The 16,984-nt window shown below is 56.9% G+C and overlaps 1 protein-coding gene across 1 annotated transcript; it reads right to left on the minus strand.

Moving 5' to 3' along the window:
* Nucleotides 1-9,629: 9,629 nt before the first annotated feature.
* Nucleotides 9,630-15,403, minus strand: CTDSP1 (CTD small phosphatase 1). Its single transcript, XM_028092217.2, has 7 exons — nucleotides 15,240-15,403; nucleotides 13,650-13,798; nucleotides 13,135-13,236; nucleotides 12,964-13,020; nucleotides 12,242-12,334; nucleotides 11,931-12,116; nucleotides 9,630-11,335 (listed from the first exon to the last, which is right to left on the minus strand). The coding sequence occupies exons 1-7, from the start codon at nucleotides 15,304-15,306 to the stop codon at nucleotides 11,207-11,209; spliced, it is 783 nt and encodes a 260-aa protein (XP_027948018.1). The 5' UTR covers nucleotides 15,307-15,403; the 3' UTR covers nucleotides 9,630-11,206.
* Between the last annotated feature and the right edge of the window lie 1,581 nt (nucleotides 15,404-16,984).

Here is a 16,984-nt window from a genome sequence, read left to right on the forward strand (position 1 = left end):
CTCTCAAATAAATAAAATCTTCAAAAAAAAAAAAAAAGAGGAATTGAGGGTAGACAGGAGTAGGCGCTTCTTGCCCATCAGATGAGTGGAGATTTGGGGGAGCAGGGACTTGGAAAAGCCAGTACGCTCCCTCCCTAGAGGAAAATCAGGATTCGGGACCCCCAGCAGCCTGAAATGGTAAGGGGGAGCCTCCGCTGGGGGTGGGGGGGCAAGGGGATCCTGAGGAGGGTGGCCCTGAGAGGTGAGCTCTTACTGCAAAGGTACCCCCACGGATACTCTCCAACGGCTCCTGCTTTCATCCATGTTGGTCCGAGCAGAAGCCCCTGTCCCCCAGCCCAGGTGGGCCCTCCCCAGAGAGGCTGTTGCTTCTGACCTGGTGGGAGGATTATGGGCTCCTCACTCTCCCGTGCCCACAGCATGGCCCCAGGTTTGGATATGTACTGCCTTCTCCCTCAACTGGAGTTTGCCGGCTGCCCCCCTCACTCCTGGTCTCCAGTATTCTCTGTCCCCTACTTGAGGAAGGGCACCATTCCTCCCAGACCCCCCCAAAGTCAGCTATCTGTGCAACACCCTGGAGCCCTCCCTTTCCTGCCCCTCTGTCTACCTGAATGTCTCTCCAGCCTGCCCCCTGCCACACCCCCTACCTCTCTCTGCTCATTCACTGCCTTCTTTTTTTTTTTTTTTTAAGATTTTATTTATTTGATAGAGACGCAGCAAGAGAGAACAGAAGCAGGGGGAGTGGGAGAGGGAGAAGCAGGCCTCCCACGGAGCAGGGAACCCGATGCGGGGCTCGATCCCAGGATCCTGGGATCATGACCTGAGCCAAAGGCAGATGCCCAACGACTGAGCCACCCAGGCGCCCCTCACTCACTGCCTTCTAGTGATGCTGGACTGCTTGCTTGCCTTGGCCCCCCAGGCTGCTTCTCCCCCTTCCCCTATGTCCTTGCTCCTGCTCTTCCCTTTACCGAATGCCCTCCCCACCTTTCCTCGCATGGCTAAACATTACATGCTCCTTTAGACTCAGTTTAGTTCTCATTTCTTCAGAAGACCTTCCCAGAATCCTCAGGCTAGACTAAGGGCCCCTCCCCGAGGGCTCCAAGGCATCCTGGACCCATGCCACTTTTGACCCCCTAACCACATGGTGAAGAAAGGATCTAAGTCTGAGGTCTCCAAGGTCAAGGACCTAGACAGTTCATCTGCACAGCCCCCAACTCTTAGCACATAGTAGGTGCTCAACAAATGTTCACAGAGCTTAAAGACAGAACTGTGGAATCGACGGGGTGGACTGTGCTGGAGCCCTGGCGGGACTTAGGGCTCCTGCACCACCAGGTCCCATCTTCCCTTGCTTAACTGCTGCCCTGCTGCCGTCAGGGTTCCGGCTGCAGAGTGCTGTCATGGCTCTCAGTCCCCAGTCATGCCGTTCTGAGCTAGACAAGGATGTGGCAGGCCCTAGAACCCAGGACACCCTCCTGTTTCCCCAGGTCTGTGAGAGCGAGGAGAGAAGACACACCCCAGCGTCCCAGGCTGCAGATTTTGCCCCTTGCGGACCTGGGATGCCTTTGCAGGCTTTCTGGGAAGTAGGGTGGACTGGATGTCCCAAGACCCTGGTCTGGACTTGGCTCCTACCTCCCCCCCCAACCCATTTCAGCTACATGGGGCCACCATGGCTGGAAAGGCCAGATGACAGGTCCTGGTGGAGGGGAGATGCGACAGAGCTGCATGCCTGGGTGACCAAGCATGGATGGGGGCCAAAAGGTCCCTGCCAGTCACCAGCCCCCTGCCTCTCTCTGCCTTTGACCATCCAGTTCCTGAGGGTTGTGGCTCCCATCCTAGGATCCAGGGGCGCTGAGGCCCCAGGAGTATCAGGGGGAATGGCAGCACAAAGAAAGAAACCATTTCAGATAAAGAAAAAATGGGCAGAGAGATGGGGTGGGGCGGGGGAAGGGGAGGCAGAGTGAGGTTAGGGTGACCAACTAGTCCCCATTTGCCCAGGAGTGCCCAAGTTGCAAATCTCAAAGTGCCGTGTCTCCAGATTCTCCCCATTCAGGGCAATCGGGATGGTTGACACCTGAAGTGAAGTTAGCGTCAGGTGCGGCTCTGAAAGAGCAGTTGTCTGGAGTGCAGACTGTACAATTCTTTCCTTGGAGGCCCAGGAAGCCACACTGGGCTCCCTGCTCTTTCCAGACGCTCCAGAATGCCAAGCCTCTCCCTCACGTCCGCTCCAAGGTGGCCCTACGCTGCCAGCAAGAAGCAGGGGCCCTTGTCCTGTTGCCCCCCACGACCTACCGCCCCAGCGTCCTGCGGGGCTGCCTTACCTGTCTGGGGGAGGCAGCTGCCACCTGGGAGGTCTCAGGGAGTTGTGGCAAGCTGGCTGCAGGAGAGCGACCTTTGTCCCCACCCCCCCTCCTCTAGGAACAGCCTTCACCATATAAGGGAAGATAGGGCCCCAGAGAGAGAGAGAGAGAGAGAGAGAATGGGTGAGGGGGTGGGGAGGCAGGTGCCCGCCAGGTCCCTGGAGCCCGTGGAGCCCAGCGACAGCCTGACAGCCAGAGCCAGCGGGCCCCACCCTTGGCTGGGCGTGAGCGAGCTCCCGGGGTTAGGGTACATTTCTGCCCACGGCTCTGGCGCTCATTGTGCACGGACAGCCCCGGCCGCGGAAGGCGGGGGAGCCTGGACCCTTCCTCCTCCCAACCCAGATGAAGAGGCTCGGCCGTCCTCCCTCATTCCCTGGGAGAAAGGCTCATAGGGCAGGACTCCGGGATGCAGAGCCAGGGATTCACACTTGCGACCCCTCCAGGACCGAAGGGGCTGGCACCCGAACGGGTCTCTCACTCGGCAGGACGCTTGCTCCGAGGGGGCACGGGTGCTCTTCTTGCCCCCTCACCCCCTTCCCGGGTACTGACTCCACCTGGCATGTTTATTAGCTACCATAAACCAGTGCTTTTGGATTCTTGCCACTTTCTCCCAGAAGCCAAGGCTTCCACTTCCAACCCCGATCCTGGACGGCCCGTCTCACTGATGACGGGAAACCAGGGCAGCCCTCTCGGGGTGGGTCTTGCTCTGAAGTCCGCTTTGCTGACAAACTCAGCACCTTGGGCAGCTGCCCCCCAACCCTGACCCCTACAGAAATTCTCCTGTCCCCTCTGAACCCTGGTCCTGTGGAGGGCAGGATGAAGTGGGCGGGGTGAGGGCAGCCCCTCCTCCTGACCACATCTTCCCCAGAGTTCCGGAGGCCGTGTGTGTGTGTGTGTGTGTGTGTGTGTGTGTGTGTGTGTGCGCGCGCGCGAGCATGCTCACCAACAGTCTGCAAAGAGGAGTAAACACACGGCAGGTGCTACTTTGTTTCTTAAAAGAACACCTTTTTTCCTTCATAAAAAGGAGTCTAGGGGCGCCTGGGTGGCTCAGGTCATAGCCCAGGTTCCTGGGATTGAGCCGCACATCAGGCTCCCTGCTCAGTGGGAGTCCGCTTCGCCCTCTCCCTTTGCCCCTCCCCTGCTCATGCTCTCTCTGTCTCTGTCTCTCTCTCAAATAAATAAATAAATAAATAAATAAATAAATAAATAAAATCCTTTTTAAGAAAAGGAGCCTATGTTCATTCAATTATACAGACAGGCAAAATGGAAAGGAAACACTCATTTATAATTTCACTACAGAGATAATCTACAAATAAATCAGTGATTTATTGTGGAGTATCTCAAGTGATTTATTTTTGAGTATTTCTTTCAAGTACACATATGCTGTGTATGTGTACTATGTGTATATAATATCTATTTTTCTATCTATCCTTTTTATTGTGCATGTTATATGTTATTTCACGACTGCATTTTGATATTCTCATGATAACCCATTAGATAGATAGCATAGTTTATATAACCAATAATTCATTATCGGACTTCCGAATTATATCCATTTCTTTGATACTACAAAGAATGCCGTGGTGATTCTTCTTATTGCTAAGTTTTTTTTAAAGATTTTATTTACTTGAGAGATAGAGCAAGCACGAGCAGAGGGGAGGAGAGCAGGAGAGGGAGACGCAGGCTCCCCGTTGAGCAAGGACACCCCCCACCGAACCTGGGCTTGATCCCCGGACCCTGGGACCACGACCTGAGCCGAAGGCAGATGCTTAACAGACCGAGGCACCCAGGCGCACCGGTTATTGCTAAATCCTTGCCATTCGATTGCCTCCTTTATTATTTCTTTGGGATAAACTCCTAAAATTGGAATTGCTAGATCAAAGATGTGAACAGGCAAATCGGCCTCTGGAAAAGTCACATTAATTTCTAGTACCACCTGCAGCCCAGAAGACTGCCTGTTTCTCTACATCTTCCCCAGCACTGGGCTCCAGATTTTAAGAAACTCTCTGTCAGTCTGACTGCCAAAAAGAAAACAGTCATTGTGTGTTTGATTTATGTTATTTTGATTACCAGTGGAAGAGACCATTTTAAGATATATATATATATATATGTATTTAAAAATTCACAAAAGAAGATATATATTAGCTACATCTTCTTTTGTGAATTTTTAATTAATTGGTTGAGTTGTTTATATGTTTAATGTATTAAGGTTGGTAATCTGCCTGTAATTTAAGCTGTACTTTTCTCCAGTTTGCTTCTTGCCTTTTAATTTAGCCTCAAGATTTTTTGGGAGAACATGTTTTGTTTGTTTGTTTTTAATTTTAATTCCAGTCTAGTTCACATACAGTGTTATATCAGTTCCAGGTGTACAATATAGCAATTCAACACTTCCATACATGACCCAGTGCTCATCACAACACTCATGCTCCTTAATTCCCATCACCTGTTTCCCCCATCCCCCCCCACCTCCCCTTGGGTAACCAGCAGTTTGTTCTCTATAGTTAAGAGTCTGTTTCTTAGCTTGTCTCCTTTTTTTTTCCCTTTGTTCATTTGTTTTGCTTCTTAAATTTCACATATGACTGAAATCATATGGTATTTGTCTTTCTCTGGCTTATTTCATATTTATATTCTCTAGCTCCTCCACGTTGTTGCAAATGGCAAGATTTCATTCTTTTTATGGCTGATTAATATTCCATTGTGTGTGTGTATATATATATCTCACATCTTCTTTACCTATTCATCTATCAGTGGGCACTTAGTTTGCTTCCATAATTTGGGTACTGTAAATAATGCTGCAATAAACACAGGGATCCCTTTCATTTAGTGTTTTCATATTCTTTGGGTAAATACACAGTAGTGTGATTACTGGCTCAATTTTTTGAGGAACTTCCATACTGTCTTCTACAGTGGCTGTACCACTTTGCATTCCCACCTACGGTGCGGGAGCATTCCTAGTGGGGAAACATATGTTTTTAAAAATCATTTCCAATTTCTTTATTATGGTAAATGTCAAATATATAGAAAAGTATAAATAATAGCGCAACAGTACAATACTCAACACTTAAGGATTCAAGAATTAATGGAAGTAAATATACTTGGAAGTAATTTGCAGATATGATACCTGAGCCCAAAATATTTATCACACGTATCCTGAGAATGAGGGCATTCTCCATAACTATAATATGATTTTCACACCTGAGAATATTAACAATAATTTCTAACATCATCTGCTATCCCGTCCATAGTTAAAACTTTGCCAATTGTCCCACAAGGACTCTAACAGCTGGTTTTATTGACTCATGATCAAATTCGGATCATGCATTTCCTTCGAGTGTGACGTCTCTTCAGTATTTTGTAAATCTAGAACAGTCATCCAACATTATGTTTTTCCTGATGTTGACTTACCCGAGTCAAGGACACATGTCTTGTCGTGTGTTCACATTGTGAGTTTGTCTGAGTCTTTCCTTGTGTATTATTTAGTTTCTCTTCCTCTAGTATTGCCCACAAACCGAAAGTACATCTAACATCTTGATTAGGTTCGGTAAAGGTACATTCTGCCCTTTGCAATTAGAAGTCATCCCGGGGTGATGGTTTGGCACGAGAAGCACGAAAGTTTTAAATTCCTTACTTACCACTTCTTACTTCTTCTTTGATAATATTCATTCTGTAAGAACTTATTCAACACCTGATTTCCCCACTGTGTCTGTTTAGCTCACTGCTGAACCCTAGTGCCAGGTACACGGTACGCGTGCCATGAATGTTTGAAGGAAAGAAATGGAATTTATGATTTCTATCTCTGATATTATATTTAGGGAGCTGTGTTTTACATTTTAAACTGATTTTTATTTTTAAAAAAATTAATAAATATGCCTGCTAAAAGAATTCAAATTAGGGGTGCCTCGGTGGCTCAGTCCTTAAGCGTCTGCTTTTGGCTCAGGTCATGGTCCCAGGGTCCTGGGATCGAGCCCCGCATAGGGCTCCCTGCTCGGCGGGGAGTCTACTTCTCCCTCTCCCTCTGCCGCTCCCCCCTGCTCATGTTCCCTCTCTCACTGTGTCTCTCTCTGTCGGATAAATAAATAAAATCTTTAAAAAAATAAAAATAAAGTAATTCAAATTAGGTGTATAATAAAATGTGTCCCTCCCATGGGAGATGGCTCCCAACCCGCCCCCCAGCCCTGTTCCCCGGATTGGCAACAGTTCTCATGTCTTGTGTACGTGACTGGAGGATAAGCAAGTATGTATTTGTGTCAGTTTTTGTATTTCTCCTTTATGGGAATAAACCATCCCCATTGTTAGGATTCATCCGTCTTGGAGATCATCCTGTATCTGCTCGAATTTTTCCATCTCATTGTTTTTCAAGACTGCATGGTATTCTCTGCTATAGATATAGCAATATTTATTTAACCAGTCCCTTACTGATGGACACTTAGGTTATTTCAAGTGTTTTGCTATTACAAACAAGGAGGCAATTAACATCCTTATACATACGAGTCTAAATGTACATACATTTTATACACAGCACAAATTCCTAAAAGTGGAATTGCTGGATCAAAGGGTATCTGCACTTCAAAAAATACTTTCATAAAGATTTATTTATTTATTTGAGAGAGAGAGAGAGAGAGAAAGCACAAGGAAGGGGGAGGGACAAAGGGAGGAAGAAGCTCAAGCAGACTCCCTGCTGAGCAAGGAGCCCCAAAGGGGGGCTTGATCTCACCACCCCAAGATCATGACCTGAGCCCAAATCGAGTCGGATGCTTAACTGATGGCGTCACCCAGGTGCCCCTCAAAAATAATTCTGATAGTGTCAAATTGCTCTCCAAAGAGATTGTACCAGCTCATACCCCTGCCACCAGTGTTTTATCGGGTGCCTTCTCCCCTGCACCCTCTACTCCTGTGTGTAACAAGAGTGAATATCTGCCCATACCAGGCTCCCATGAGATACGTTCTCACAGCTGACATCTCCAAAGCCTTTCTCCCTCCCAGCCATCCCTGCCCCCACCCCCAAGCCAAGAAGCCACAGGGTCCTGCCAAGTTTCTCTGTCCTCTCAACAGCCATCTCTTCTATACTCTTCCTGCTTCACTCCGCCCTGGCCTCAGCTCAGGCATCTGCCCCCCATGTTTGGGACCATGGCTGTGGTCTCCGCATGTGGTCTCATGTCTCTGTACCCCTGGTCGAAGTTCCAAAATCCAGCTGCCGCCTTTGAGCACCGCCCCCACCCATTCCGTGTTCCTCTATGGCACCCACTGGGCTGCCTAAAGATCTGCGCTATCTGGCCCCTCCTGCTGTCTCCAGCACCATTTCCCACCCTTCCTCCCTTGTGTGCCGTTCCAAAATTCTCATTTCCCACACTCCCTACTATGGCGCCCCGCCACAACGTTCTGCTTCCTTCCTGATGCACCTCCTCGCTTAGGCCACCTTTACCTGAATTGCTCCTCCTTCCCAAACTCCTCTGAGCCACAAGGCAGCAGGCAGCATTTTCCAAACCTCCCAGGCCATCCCAGGTGGGCTGAGGCGCCCCCCGGGCTCCCCACCTTCCGTGTTCTCTCTCTCTCAATCTCTCACACTTGGGTTTATTGCATTTCAGGTTTTATTTATTTATTTTAAAAAATATTTTATTTATTCATTTGAGACAGAGGGTCAGTGCAAGAGCAGAGGGAGAGGCAGAAGCAGACTCTCCGCTGAGCAGGGAGCCAGACAGGGGGCTCTGGGCTCGATCCCAGGACTAGATCATGACCTGAGCAGGGGGCAGCGGCTTAGCCATCTCAGCCACCCAGGTGCCCTGCATTTCAGGTGTCTTTCCCAGCACTGGGGTGTGGGTTCCTTGAAAGCAGAGGCATGGCCCAGTCATGGGGTGTCCCTGGGTCCTGGCATCGTGCCCAGCACACAGAGAACGCGAATACATGTGGTTGAGTTGAACTCCATGTGGGTGAAGGCTGCGTGGGTGGGGGTGGTGGGGAGAGACTGACTGTGGTCTCATTCAAAGCTGGGAACCCTGGTGACTCCCTGGTGTGTCAGGGCCCCTGCAATGCAAATCTTGGGGGTAACCAGTGTTTACTGGGAGAGCAGGAAATCAAGCAGTACCCCAGGGAGGAGGAAGGCGGAGGCAGGGAGGGCTGAGTATTTACCCCGCCCCGGTGGGCTCCAGCTCAGAGTGGAGCTGATGGGAGCTGTGGGCTTCTCTTCCCGGATCACACACGCTGCGGGTCCCCCCCGCCCCAGACTTGGGGAACAGACCAACATCTGGGGCGCGGGGAGGCCGAATTGAGGCTTGATTCACAAGGTATGGGGATGAGGGGGGTGAAGGGGCAAGGTAGGCAGAGCTGGGGGGACAGAGACCAACTTTGGAAAGGGCAAATCTCTCTTCTGTCCCGTGTGTTTATGTGTATTGGGGGGAACACTGCCCCCAGCCCGGGAGATGGGTGAATGATGCTGGCGCCCATCTTTCCAGCCCCCGGGGTGGGGGGGGAGGGGCAGGCTGGCGTCACCGAGGACAGAGAGGCCTCTAGCGGCCACCGTGGGAAGCAGGAGAGGGCGGGCCGGGGAGGGGCGGGAGGGCACTTCCTGCCAGGGCCTGGGGCTGCCCAGTTTTGCAAAGGAAGTGCTGCCCGGGCCGGAGGGGCGGAGGCAGGAAGTGGGCCGGAGGCTCGTGCAAGGGCGCGGCCGGTAGGTGCTGAGAGGCCGCCGAGGGGCGGATGGGGGAGGGCGGTGCGAAGGGCAAGGAGACCGAGCGCCTGCCCCCAGTCTCCCCGGAGACCTTGACGCCTCCGCCTGCCCGCCCTTCCCGACGCCTCGGCCGAAGTTCTTCGGTTTGGAGCCGAACTTGGCTTCCCAAGAACTCGCCCCGCCCCCCAGACCCCGCTCGGGGGCCACCAGAGCCCCGCCCCTCTACCCGGGGACAGAGGCCACACCCCTCCCGCCTGCAAATACCTTCCAGGGGCCTCGCCTAGGGACGCAGCCCAGCTTTACTTTAAGGCTACCACTAGCGAGCCCTCGGTGTGCAGGCATTTAATCAACTCCGCAGAGAGCGTTTCTCCATTTTGCCGGTCAGGTAACTGAGGCTAAGAGAAGCAGAATAATTAAATAGTACAGCGGTGCACGCGAGGCCGCTCACCGGGGGGCGTCGACCTCGCACTTGCACGCTTGAAGGCCCGGGGCCCTAGGGCAGCCCCTCCCTTCACGCTCCCCCCCAAAGGATTTACTGGGGGGTGTGGCCTCATGCGACACACGACCGCTCCCCGCTTCAGCGTCCCCCCAATGACCACAGAGGCAGCATGGGGGGTCTGGCGTTCTCTTTAGTTCTCGGCATACTGTGGGGCTCAGTCAGAGAAGGCACTTAAATAGGAAGGTCAGCCTATTCAGGCCAACCTTAACCTCCCTCCCACCCCCAGTTCTCGGGGGCGGAGGGGCAATGGTATCTCCATTTGACATCCCCCCTTGGCACTGGTATATGGGTCCCCTTAACCGTTAAGCCCTGGGGAGAGCCCAAGGCCTTCACCTCCAGACTCTCAGCATTTTGGGGAAGGGGTTCCAGATAAAGAAGTCAGAACTGGAAGGCAGGATGTCTTGAGAGCTGCCCCCAGCCAGCAGGGGGTGAGGCAGGGGGCGACAGGGGGTGGGTTGGCACGGGGCGGGGGGCGGGGGGACAGCTTGGCCAGGCTTCCTGGAGACCCCCAAGCCCCCCAAGAAGGGTCCCACCTCCTACAGCTCCCCTAAAGGCACCGGTGAAGTATGGAGTGGGTGGGGGAGGCACCGGATTAGGTGCAGAGACCCCTACACACTCAGCTGGTGGGCCTAGCACAGCGCTGGGCACAGAGAAGCTGCTAATGTGTTTTGAATGAATGAGTAATTGGAGCAAAGAGGGTGTGAGGGACAGAAGACAGGGCTTGGGGCCCCTTGGCCCAGCCTGTTTCATTCAGAAAATAGCAGTTTAAAAAATGTAAAAATCCTTTCCCTCCCTCCCCACAATTTATGGGTCCAGGAAAGGGGTGAAGGAGGGGGTCTCTCTACCCCGAACCTTCCCTCTCCCCTTCCCCTAAAAATCTATATACACATATACATATTTATATGGCACCACAAAGGGGTCCTGCCTCCGCCCCCACACTAGGAGTTGGGGGAGCCAAGCCCCAGGGCCTTGGGGTGGTCAAGGCAGATGTGAGAGGTCAGGGCTTGGTGTGGGGAGCAGCCTTCGGCTGCAAATGAGCCTAGAGAAGCTGGACTCTGGGGTCCCAGAGGACACACGCCGCTCCCTTCACAAGTGGTAACAGATCTTCTGCCCTCCCTGCCCTCCCAGGCAGAGAATGATGGGGGCTCTATCAGTCCCAAGGGAGGAGGTGGGAGACTGTTTCCTCCCCCTCCAGCCTAGACTGCAGCCATCTGGAGACTGTTCCAGGCCAGAGCTGACCCGATCACGGCCCTGGGAAAACAGGGCAGGGAAAAGGGCTCTACGCAAGGCACTTGGGTGTCCACCGTTCCCAAGCTGGGGGCCCAAGGCACGGGGCGGCAAGAACCCTGCCCCTCCCCGAAGTAGAACCAGAAAGGGCCAAGAGGCCCAATTTGGCAGCAAAGAAACATGGCAGCAGAGAGAGAGAGAAAGGGGGAGCGGCACACAGGGCCCCACAGATCCCCCAAGAAGGAGGAGGAGGTTCTAAGGCACTGACACAGGGACCCAGAGGCTCATCACCCTTGGCGCAGCCTGCTGCCCCCTTCACAGCCTGGCCAGGCAGGTGGGGAGGGCCCACTTCCCCATGACGCTGAGGTGGTGGCAGTGGCCGCTGGGTTTTCTTAAGGCAAAGTCCACGTGTGAGGGGTGTGTGCCTTGGTCAGGGGCAGCTCCTGGCCCCAGGGCGCCTCACTAGCTGCCGGGCCGAGGCTGCCTGAGCACTGAGTACACGTCATCCACGCGGCTGAGCTGCTCGAAGAAGGGCAGCAGGTCGTGAAGCTCTGTGTCGCTCATGTTGTCAAACCAGGAGGCCACTGGTACCTGGGCGGATGGATGCGGGGCAATGAGGAGGGCAGGTGGCTCTGGGCGCGGGATGTCCAGACCAGCCCTGAGCACCCACTGCCACCCCCCGGAAGCCCCTGACCCACAATTTTCAGACATTTTTGACAGCAACCCACCATAAATCACATTTACACATATGATAAAGTGCCAGTTTTATAAAATGATACTTAGCCTTACTGGGTGCAAAGCACTCCAATATCTTCTATTCTATTTTGTTGTTCAAAAACTCCCAACTAGGACCCCCTACATTATTTCTGTGACCCACTAACAGGGCACAACTGGCAGTCTGAAAAATTAAAACTGCTCCAGTATGCAACAGGGCCCTCCACCCCTGGTGGGCACCCTCCCCCTACAAGCACGTGGACTAGCTCGAATGATCAGTAAGGTATGAAACGCAGCAGCGGGTGGATGAGGCTAGGGAGTGGCAGGCACAGGCCACCGAGGGCCAGGAGGACCGGGAGGGCACCAGGCCCCGGACACCACCCAGCATGGCAGTGGGGAGGCCAAGGAGGCCCCAGTGGCTAGACCCTTTTCTTGGCTCTCGGCCCTCAACCCGGTCCTGCCCAGCACTCACGGCGTTGTCTGGATGGAAGACGTAGGAGGCGGGCGAGTTGTCTAGGATGAGCACCCGCCGCAGGTCTCGGCCCAGCCGGCTCAGGTCCTTCACATAATTCCCCCGGTGGAAGACACAGGACTCCCGAAACAGGCGCGCCCGGAAGGCCCCCCACTTGTCCAGCAGATCAGCTACTGGGTCTGCATACTACGGAGTGGAACACGGGTCATCTGGGGCCGAAGGTGACCCAGAGGTCCATCCGGCTGCAGGATGGAGACGGGAGGGGTGGCGGGTGGCCCCAGGAGCCCTTCAGAGGGTTGGGAGGGGCTCACCTTGGCAAGGCTGGCGGTGAACAGCACGCACTCAAAGAGCTCGCCCATTCGCTGCAGGAACTCATCCACGTGGGGCCTCTTCAGCACGTAGACCTAGGGGGTGGGCCAGTGAGGGGACTGCTGGCCCACAGGCCTGGGCGGGGAGGGGCGGGACGGGGTGGCTGAGGAGGGGGAGGAGGGGGGAGCAGAGCAGAGGGGCACAGGAGGGAGGCTGGTCCCAGGGCCTGCGGGCTCCACTTGGCCAGCCGGCCGTTCCAACTGTCCTTCCAGAAGGGGATCAAAATGAGCCTCCAACTTCTAACTTCAGGTCCTACCTCATGGGGAATCACTAATCCCCTGTCCTTCCCCCACCATAGCCTTAGACAAATGTAGGGGCCTGGGGGCAGCCCCCTCACCCCAAGGCTGCAGGGCACCGGCCCCCGAGCCAAGTAATGGAGAACAGGCTGGACAGCACACAACCTATCCTGAATTACTTGAACTGGGTCCCGGGCAAGGTGGGGCAAGGGGGTGCCGAGGAGGAACCCCACTCCCTGCAGGCCTTGGAGTTGGGCCAAGTCCCTGAGGGTCTGTGTGACCTTGGATGCAAGTCTCACATCCTCAGGGGTCTTACATTCCACCTCTATCAAAGTCCCACCTGGGGTGCTCAGGATTGGTCAGAGGAGCCTGGGGTCTGGAAGGCAGATGCCAAGCCCGCCGCCTCCCCCCCACACCCAGCCCCTCACCTGGTGGACCACCCCATCAATCTCCACAGGGATGATGAAGTCGGCGTTGTTCACTGGCTGTGGGGGGAAAAGGAGCTGCTGGGGCGGGGCCCGCAGAGACCACCCCCCCAGTCCAGGGCAGGCCCCCTCAGAGACCCGGGGCTGAGGGCTGCAGGGCAGGGCAGGGCCCACCTTAAAGGAGCTGTGCACCAGGGTCTCATCCAGGTCGATGACCACACAGATCTTGTCCACGTCCTGGGCCTTGGCTTCTGGGAGCAGGTACTGGACTGGGGTCTGCTTCAGGGATGGGTGAGGTAGTTGGGGGCTCCTCTCCTAAGGCCCCGTCATTTCTCCTACATGGGTCTTCCCTCCCCCAGCCCTCTACCTGGGGAGACACAGGGGTGGCAGGGAGAGACCACCGCCTTCCCAGCTTTGCCCCCTGCCAACTGAGGCCTGGGGCAGGCTGCATTTCCCCACCTGGGAAGCCAAGGGAGAGATAAGCTTCCATCTTATAGGGGAAATCCAGACTTCCCTTGGCTGAGGGGCCCTCACATGGGTGGCAGTCTTGGGGCATTCAGGGCCAGGCTGGGAAGGCGTGGGAGGGTGGGTGCAGGGGTTGGGAGAGGGCCCTTCCCTATCTTACAGGGCCTGCAGACTGGTCATGCCCAGATGCCCGCCCCTGCAGCTCCCACCTGGCCACCACGCACCTTGGGGACAGCTCCGTTCTCCTCCACCAGCAGGGGTGCCCCACTGTGCGCAGGCAGGGCCTCCCCATCGTCCCGGCAGACACAGCAGAAAAGCGAGTGGAGGATGCCCCGGCTCCGGGGCTTCTGAGAAGCTGCTGACTTCTGATCACCTGAAGCAGGGAGGCCCGACGTGGGGGTGTGCACACTAGGCTGCAGAGTCGTGCCTATGTACCCAGGTGTGAGCCCCTGCGCTGAGAGGGTCTGGCCATGCCCCCTTCGTTCAGGGTGATACACCAACGTGACTCCAGACCCTCCTGACAGCCTTGACCCCAGGCCACCCCTCAGATACCCACGAATCCTCCTAGTGTGGGCACAAAGCCACCCTCATCCGGCAGTGGGCTGGCTGGAAGGGGCCCACGGAAAGTGCTTTCTTTTTGCCTCCCTCCTAGCCTTCATCACTCCTGAGGGATCAGCCCCACTGGGGACGCCTCCTGACACCCACCTTACCTGAGTAGCCCCTGCTCGCTGAGGCCCCTACCGAGGAGAGCTGGGGCCGGAGGCCCCAGCTCTCCACTCCCGCCCTCCTCCCATCCTTTCCGCCCACGTGGGTCCAAAGTCCTTACTAAGGCTGGGCGCAGAGGCTGGGAGTGGGGGCCTGGAGTCGGTGTCCCGCAGCCATCTGCCGGCCCCGCCTCCTCCGCCCTCGCCCCGCCCAGACCTCCGACCTAGAGCCCGGCATCCGCCGCCTGATTGACGGACCCACCCTCCACCGCCCCTCTACCGGGGCCCCTGCCTTCGGGCGGAGCTAGGCCCTGGCCAGAGCTGGGCCGACCCGGAGGGGCTTCCTAGCCTCTGAGGTCAACGCCGGGACAGGGAGGGGCAGACGCCCAGCCTAGACCCTCCAGCCCCCGGGGGCCGGCCGAGGCAGGCGGGCGGCACCGCTCACCGGGTCGGTGCGTGTGTGCACAGGCCCGGCGCCCAAAGGCCTTGCAGCCGGGGCGCCTGGGGCTCAGCCCGATGCACGGGACTCCCCGCGGGTGCGCTAGCGACCCTTAGAAGTGGCTGCCCCACTCTCGTGCCTCTCAGGGGCTCAATGCTTCTACGCGTGACGCGGAAGTTTGTTGGGATCATAGCTGTGCGTTGGCGGGAGATCCTTCCAACCCTCCCCAGCCCGCTGTCACCTCGGCGCCCCCGCCAGCGACCCAACCAGACCGCGGCCCGGGGCGGAGCCTCAGCGGGTGGCCTGAAGGCGCCCTCTTCAACCCTCCATCTCCCAGCCTCATTGGCGCCAATGGGGGGGGAGGGGGCGACTGTCGGGCAACGCGCAATGCCAGCCCGGGAGACCCGGAAGGAACCCACTCTCGATCCCTGCCTCAGTTTCCCCACCTCGAGCACTCGGGAGCGCCCAAGTGGCTCCAGGCCCCGCCCCGCGTCTCGGAGCCTCGGCGAGTTCAAACTCTCTCCCCGCTCCCTCTCCGGCTGGGAGCTTTGAGCTCAGCAGTGGCGGGCGCCCGGGGCGGCGGCGGCGACTGACCCGGGAAGGGTCTCGACCCCCTCCTCCTCCCATCCCGCGGCGCCCCAGCTGCAGCCCCCTCCGCGCGGCCCCAGTACCTTTGCCCCGTAGCGGGCCCCGCGCCTCCTCCTTGGTGATCTGAGTAATGACGGCCGAGCTGTCCATGGGGCCGGGCGCGCTCCGCTCCGGCCGGACTCTGGCCCGGGCGCCCGGCCTCCCCCCCGGCTCGGGCCGGAATCGGGGCGCGGGGGGGAGGGGAGGGGTGGGAGGGAGGGATCCCCGCGAGCTTCGGAGGGGAGGGGAGCCAGGTTCTGAGGGGGAGGGGGAGGGAGGGGGCGCGGAGGAAACTTTGTTACAACATGGAGTTTCCTCCCCGCGAGGCGGATGCAAACATGGAACCCGGGCGCTGTTTCAAGGCTCCCCCTTAAAAGGGCAACGGCTTCGGCGTGACCTGGACTCGGCCGCGGCTTTCATCACCGCTGGGGCCGGCGCGGCTCGGCTCTGCTGGCCGGGAGGCGGGCCCGGCCGGGTTCCTGCCGCGCTCCAGGGGGCGTCGCCTCTTTTCCTGCCGCCCGCCCGCGGGGCCGAGCCTCTGCGGCTGCGTGGCAGGACCGGCACCCGGCCCACAGTTCCAGACAGCCGAGAGCCCGGGGCCAGGGCCCGCCCCACCCGCACCGAGCACCCACGCCGGGGAGTGCCCGAGGGCGGCGCGGCTCCACCTCTGCACTTCGCGAGCGCCAGAGACTAGCCGCTTCTCGGTTTCCTCATCTGGGAGACGGGAATAACGCTCTCTGGTCTGCGAAATGGGTCTTCAGTGGTTGCAGGGACCGCCTCGCAGGGAAGTCCTGAGCGAGCGAAGGTTCTGCCGGCTCCAAAAGTCTGTGCAGATCCGCAGAATTGTGCTTTTGACCGGACCGGGACCGTCAACACCCACCGCTGTTTCGGGGCCAGGTGACCCGGATCTGTAGGGCGTGACAATTACAACTCCCTGTCCCGGAATGCCCCCTGCGGACCTCGCCCAATTGCCCCATCGGGTGCTCCAAACGTCCGCGCCCACGGCAGGGCACCAAGTCCCTATGTGCCTCAGGGCCTTCGTGTGCGCTGTTCCCTCTGCCTGGAAGGCGCTTCCATGCCCTTCACGGAGCCAAATCCCACGGACCTCTACGACATGCCACCTGCTCCAAGAGGCCTTCCCAGACCCTTCCTCTACTCCCCACGCCGGGCACGCTGTAATTATTGGGGCGGGGGGTCATGCGGTGTCCGCACGCAGTGGGCGCTTAATCCCTGCGGGCCCGATTTCTGACGGTGGGGGCGTCCACAGACATCAGCTGTTTGTACGATTTTAAACACCCGTTGCACTTGGGGTGTACGGAGACACGAACTGGCGCGGGGCCCGCGTTTCCACGCGGATTCTTCTCGAGGGAAACTCCCGTGTTATGCGCCGCGAGGTCTGCGGGTGTTTTTGTTCTGTTTTATTTCTCCTGTTTCGGAAGTTCTTTCCATTCTCCTTACTATTTTGTGTTCACAATTTAAAAAATAATAATAACGCCAAGCCCTGACAAACACGCCTCAGTACTTCCTTCCCCCGCGGGGCCTCGGTGGCGGGGCGGAGCGGGCGCGTCCTGTCCCGTCCAGCCGCCTGGTGCGAGCTCCACGCACGTCCTCCAGGCCCGGGGCGGGGTGGGTTGGAGGGGGAGCCGGGGAGGGGAGAGGCCCTGGGGAGGGGAGAGGCCCAGCGCCGGGGCTGCAGGGCAGGAGGGCGGTGCCGGCCCGAAGGCGCGCCAGCTGCTTGCCCTGCGACGGAGAGGAGGCGGCCCGGGGCTGGATGGGACTCCCTCCACCC

The sequence above is a fragment of the Eumetopias jubatus genome, unplaced genomic scaffold, assembly GCF_037043125.1.
Source record: "Eumetopias jubatus isolate StellerSeaLion01/CBP00866 unplaced genomic scaffold, mEumJub1_p1.0 scaffold_3, whole genome shotgun sequence".
Taxonomy (NCBI): Eukaryota; Metazoa; Chordata; class Mammalia; order Carnivora; family Otariidae; genus Eumetopias; species Eumetopias jubatus.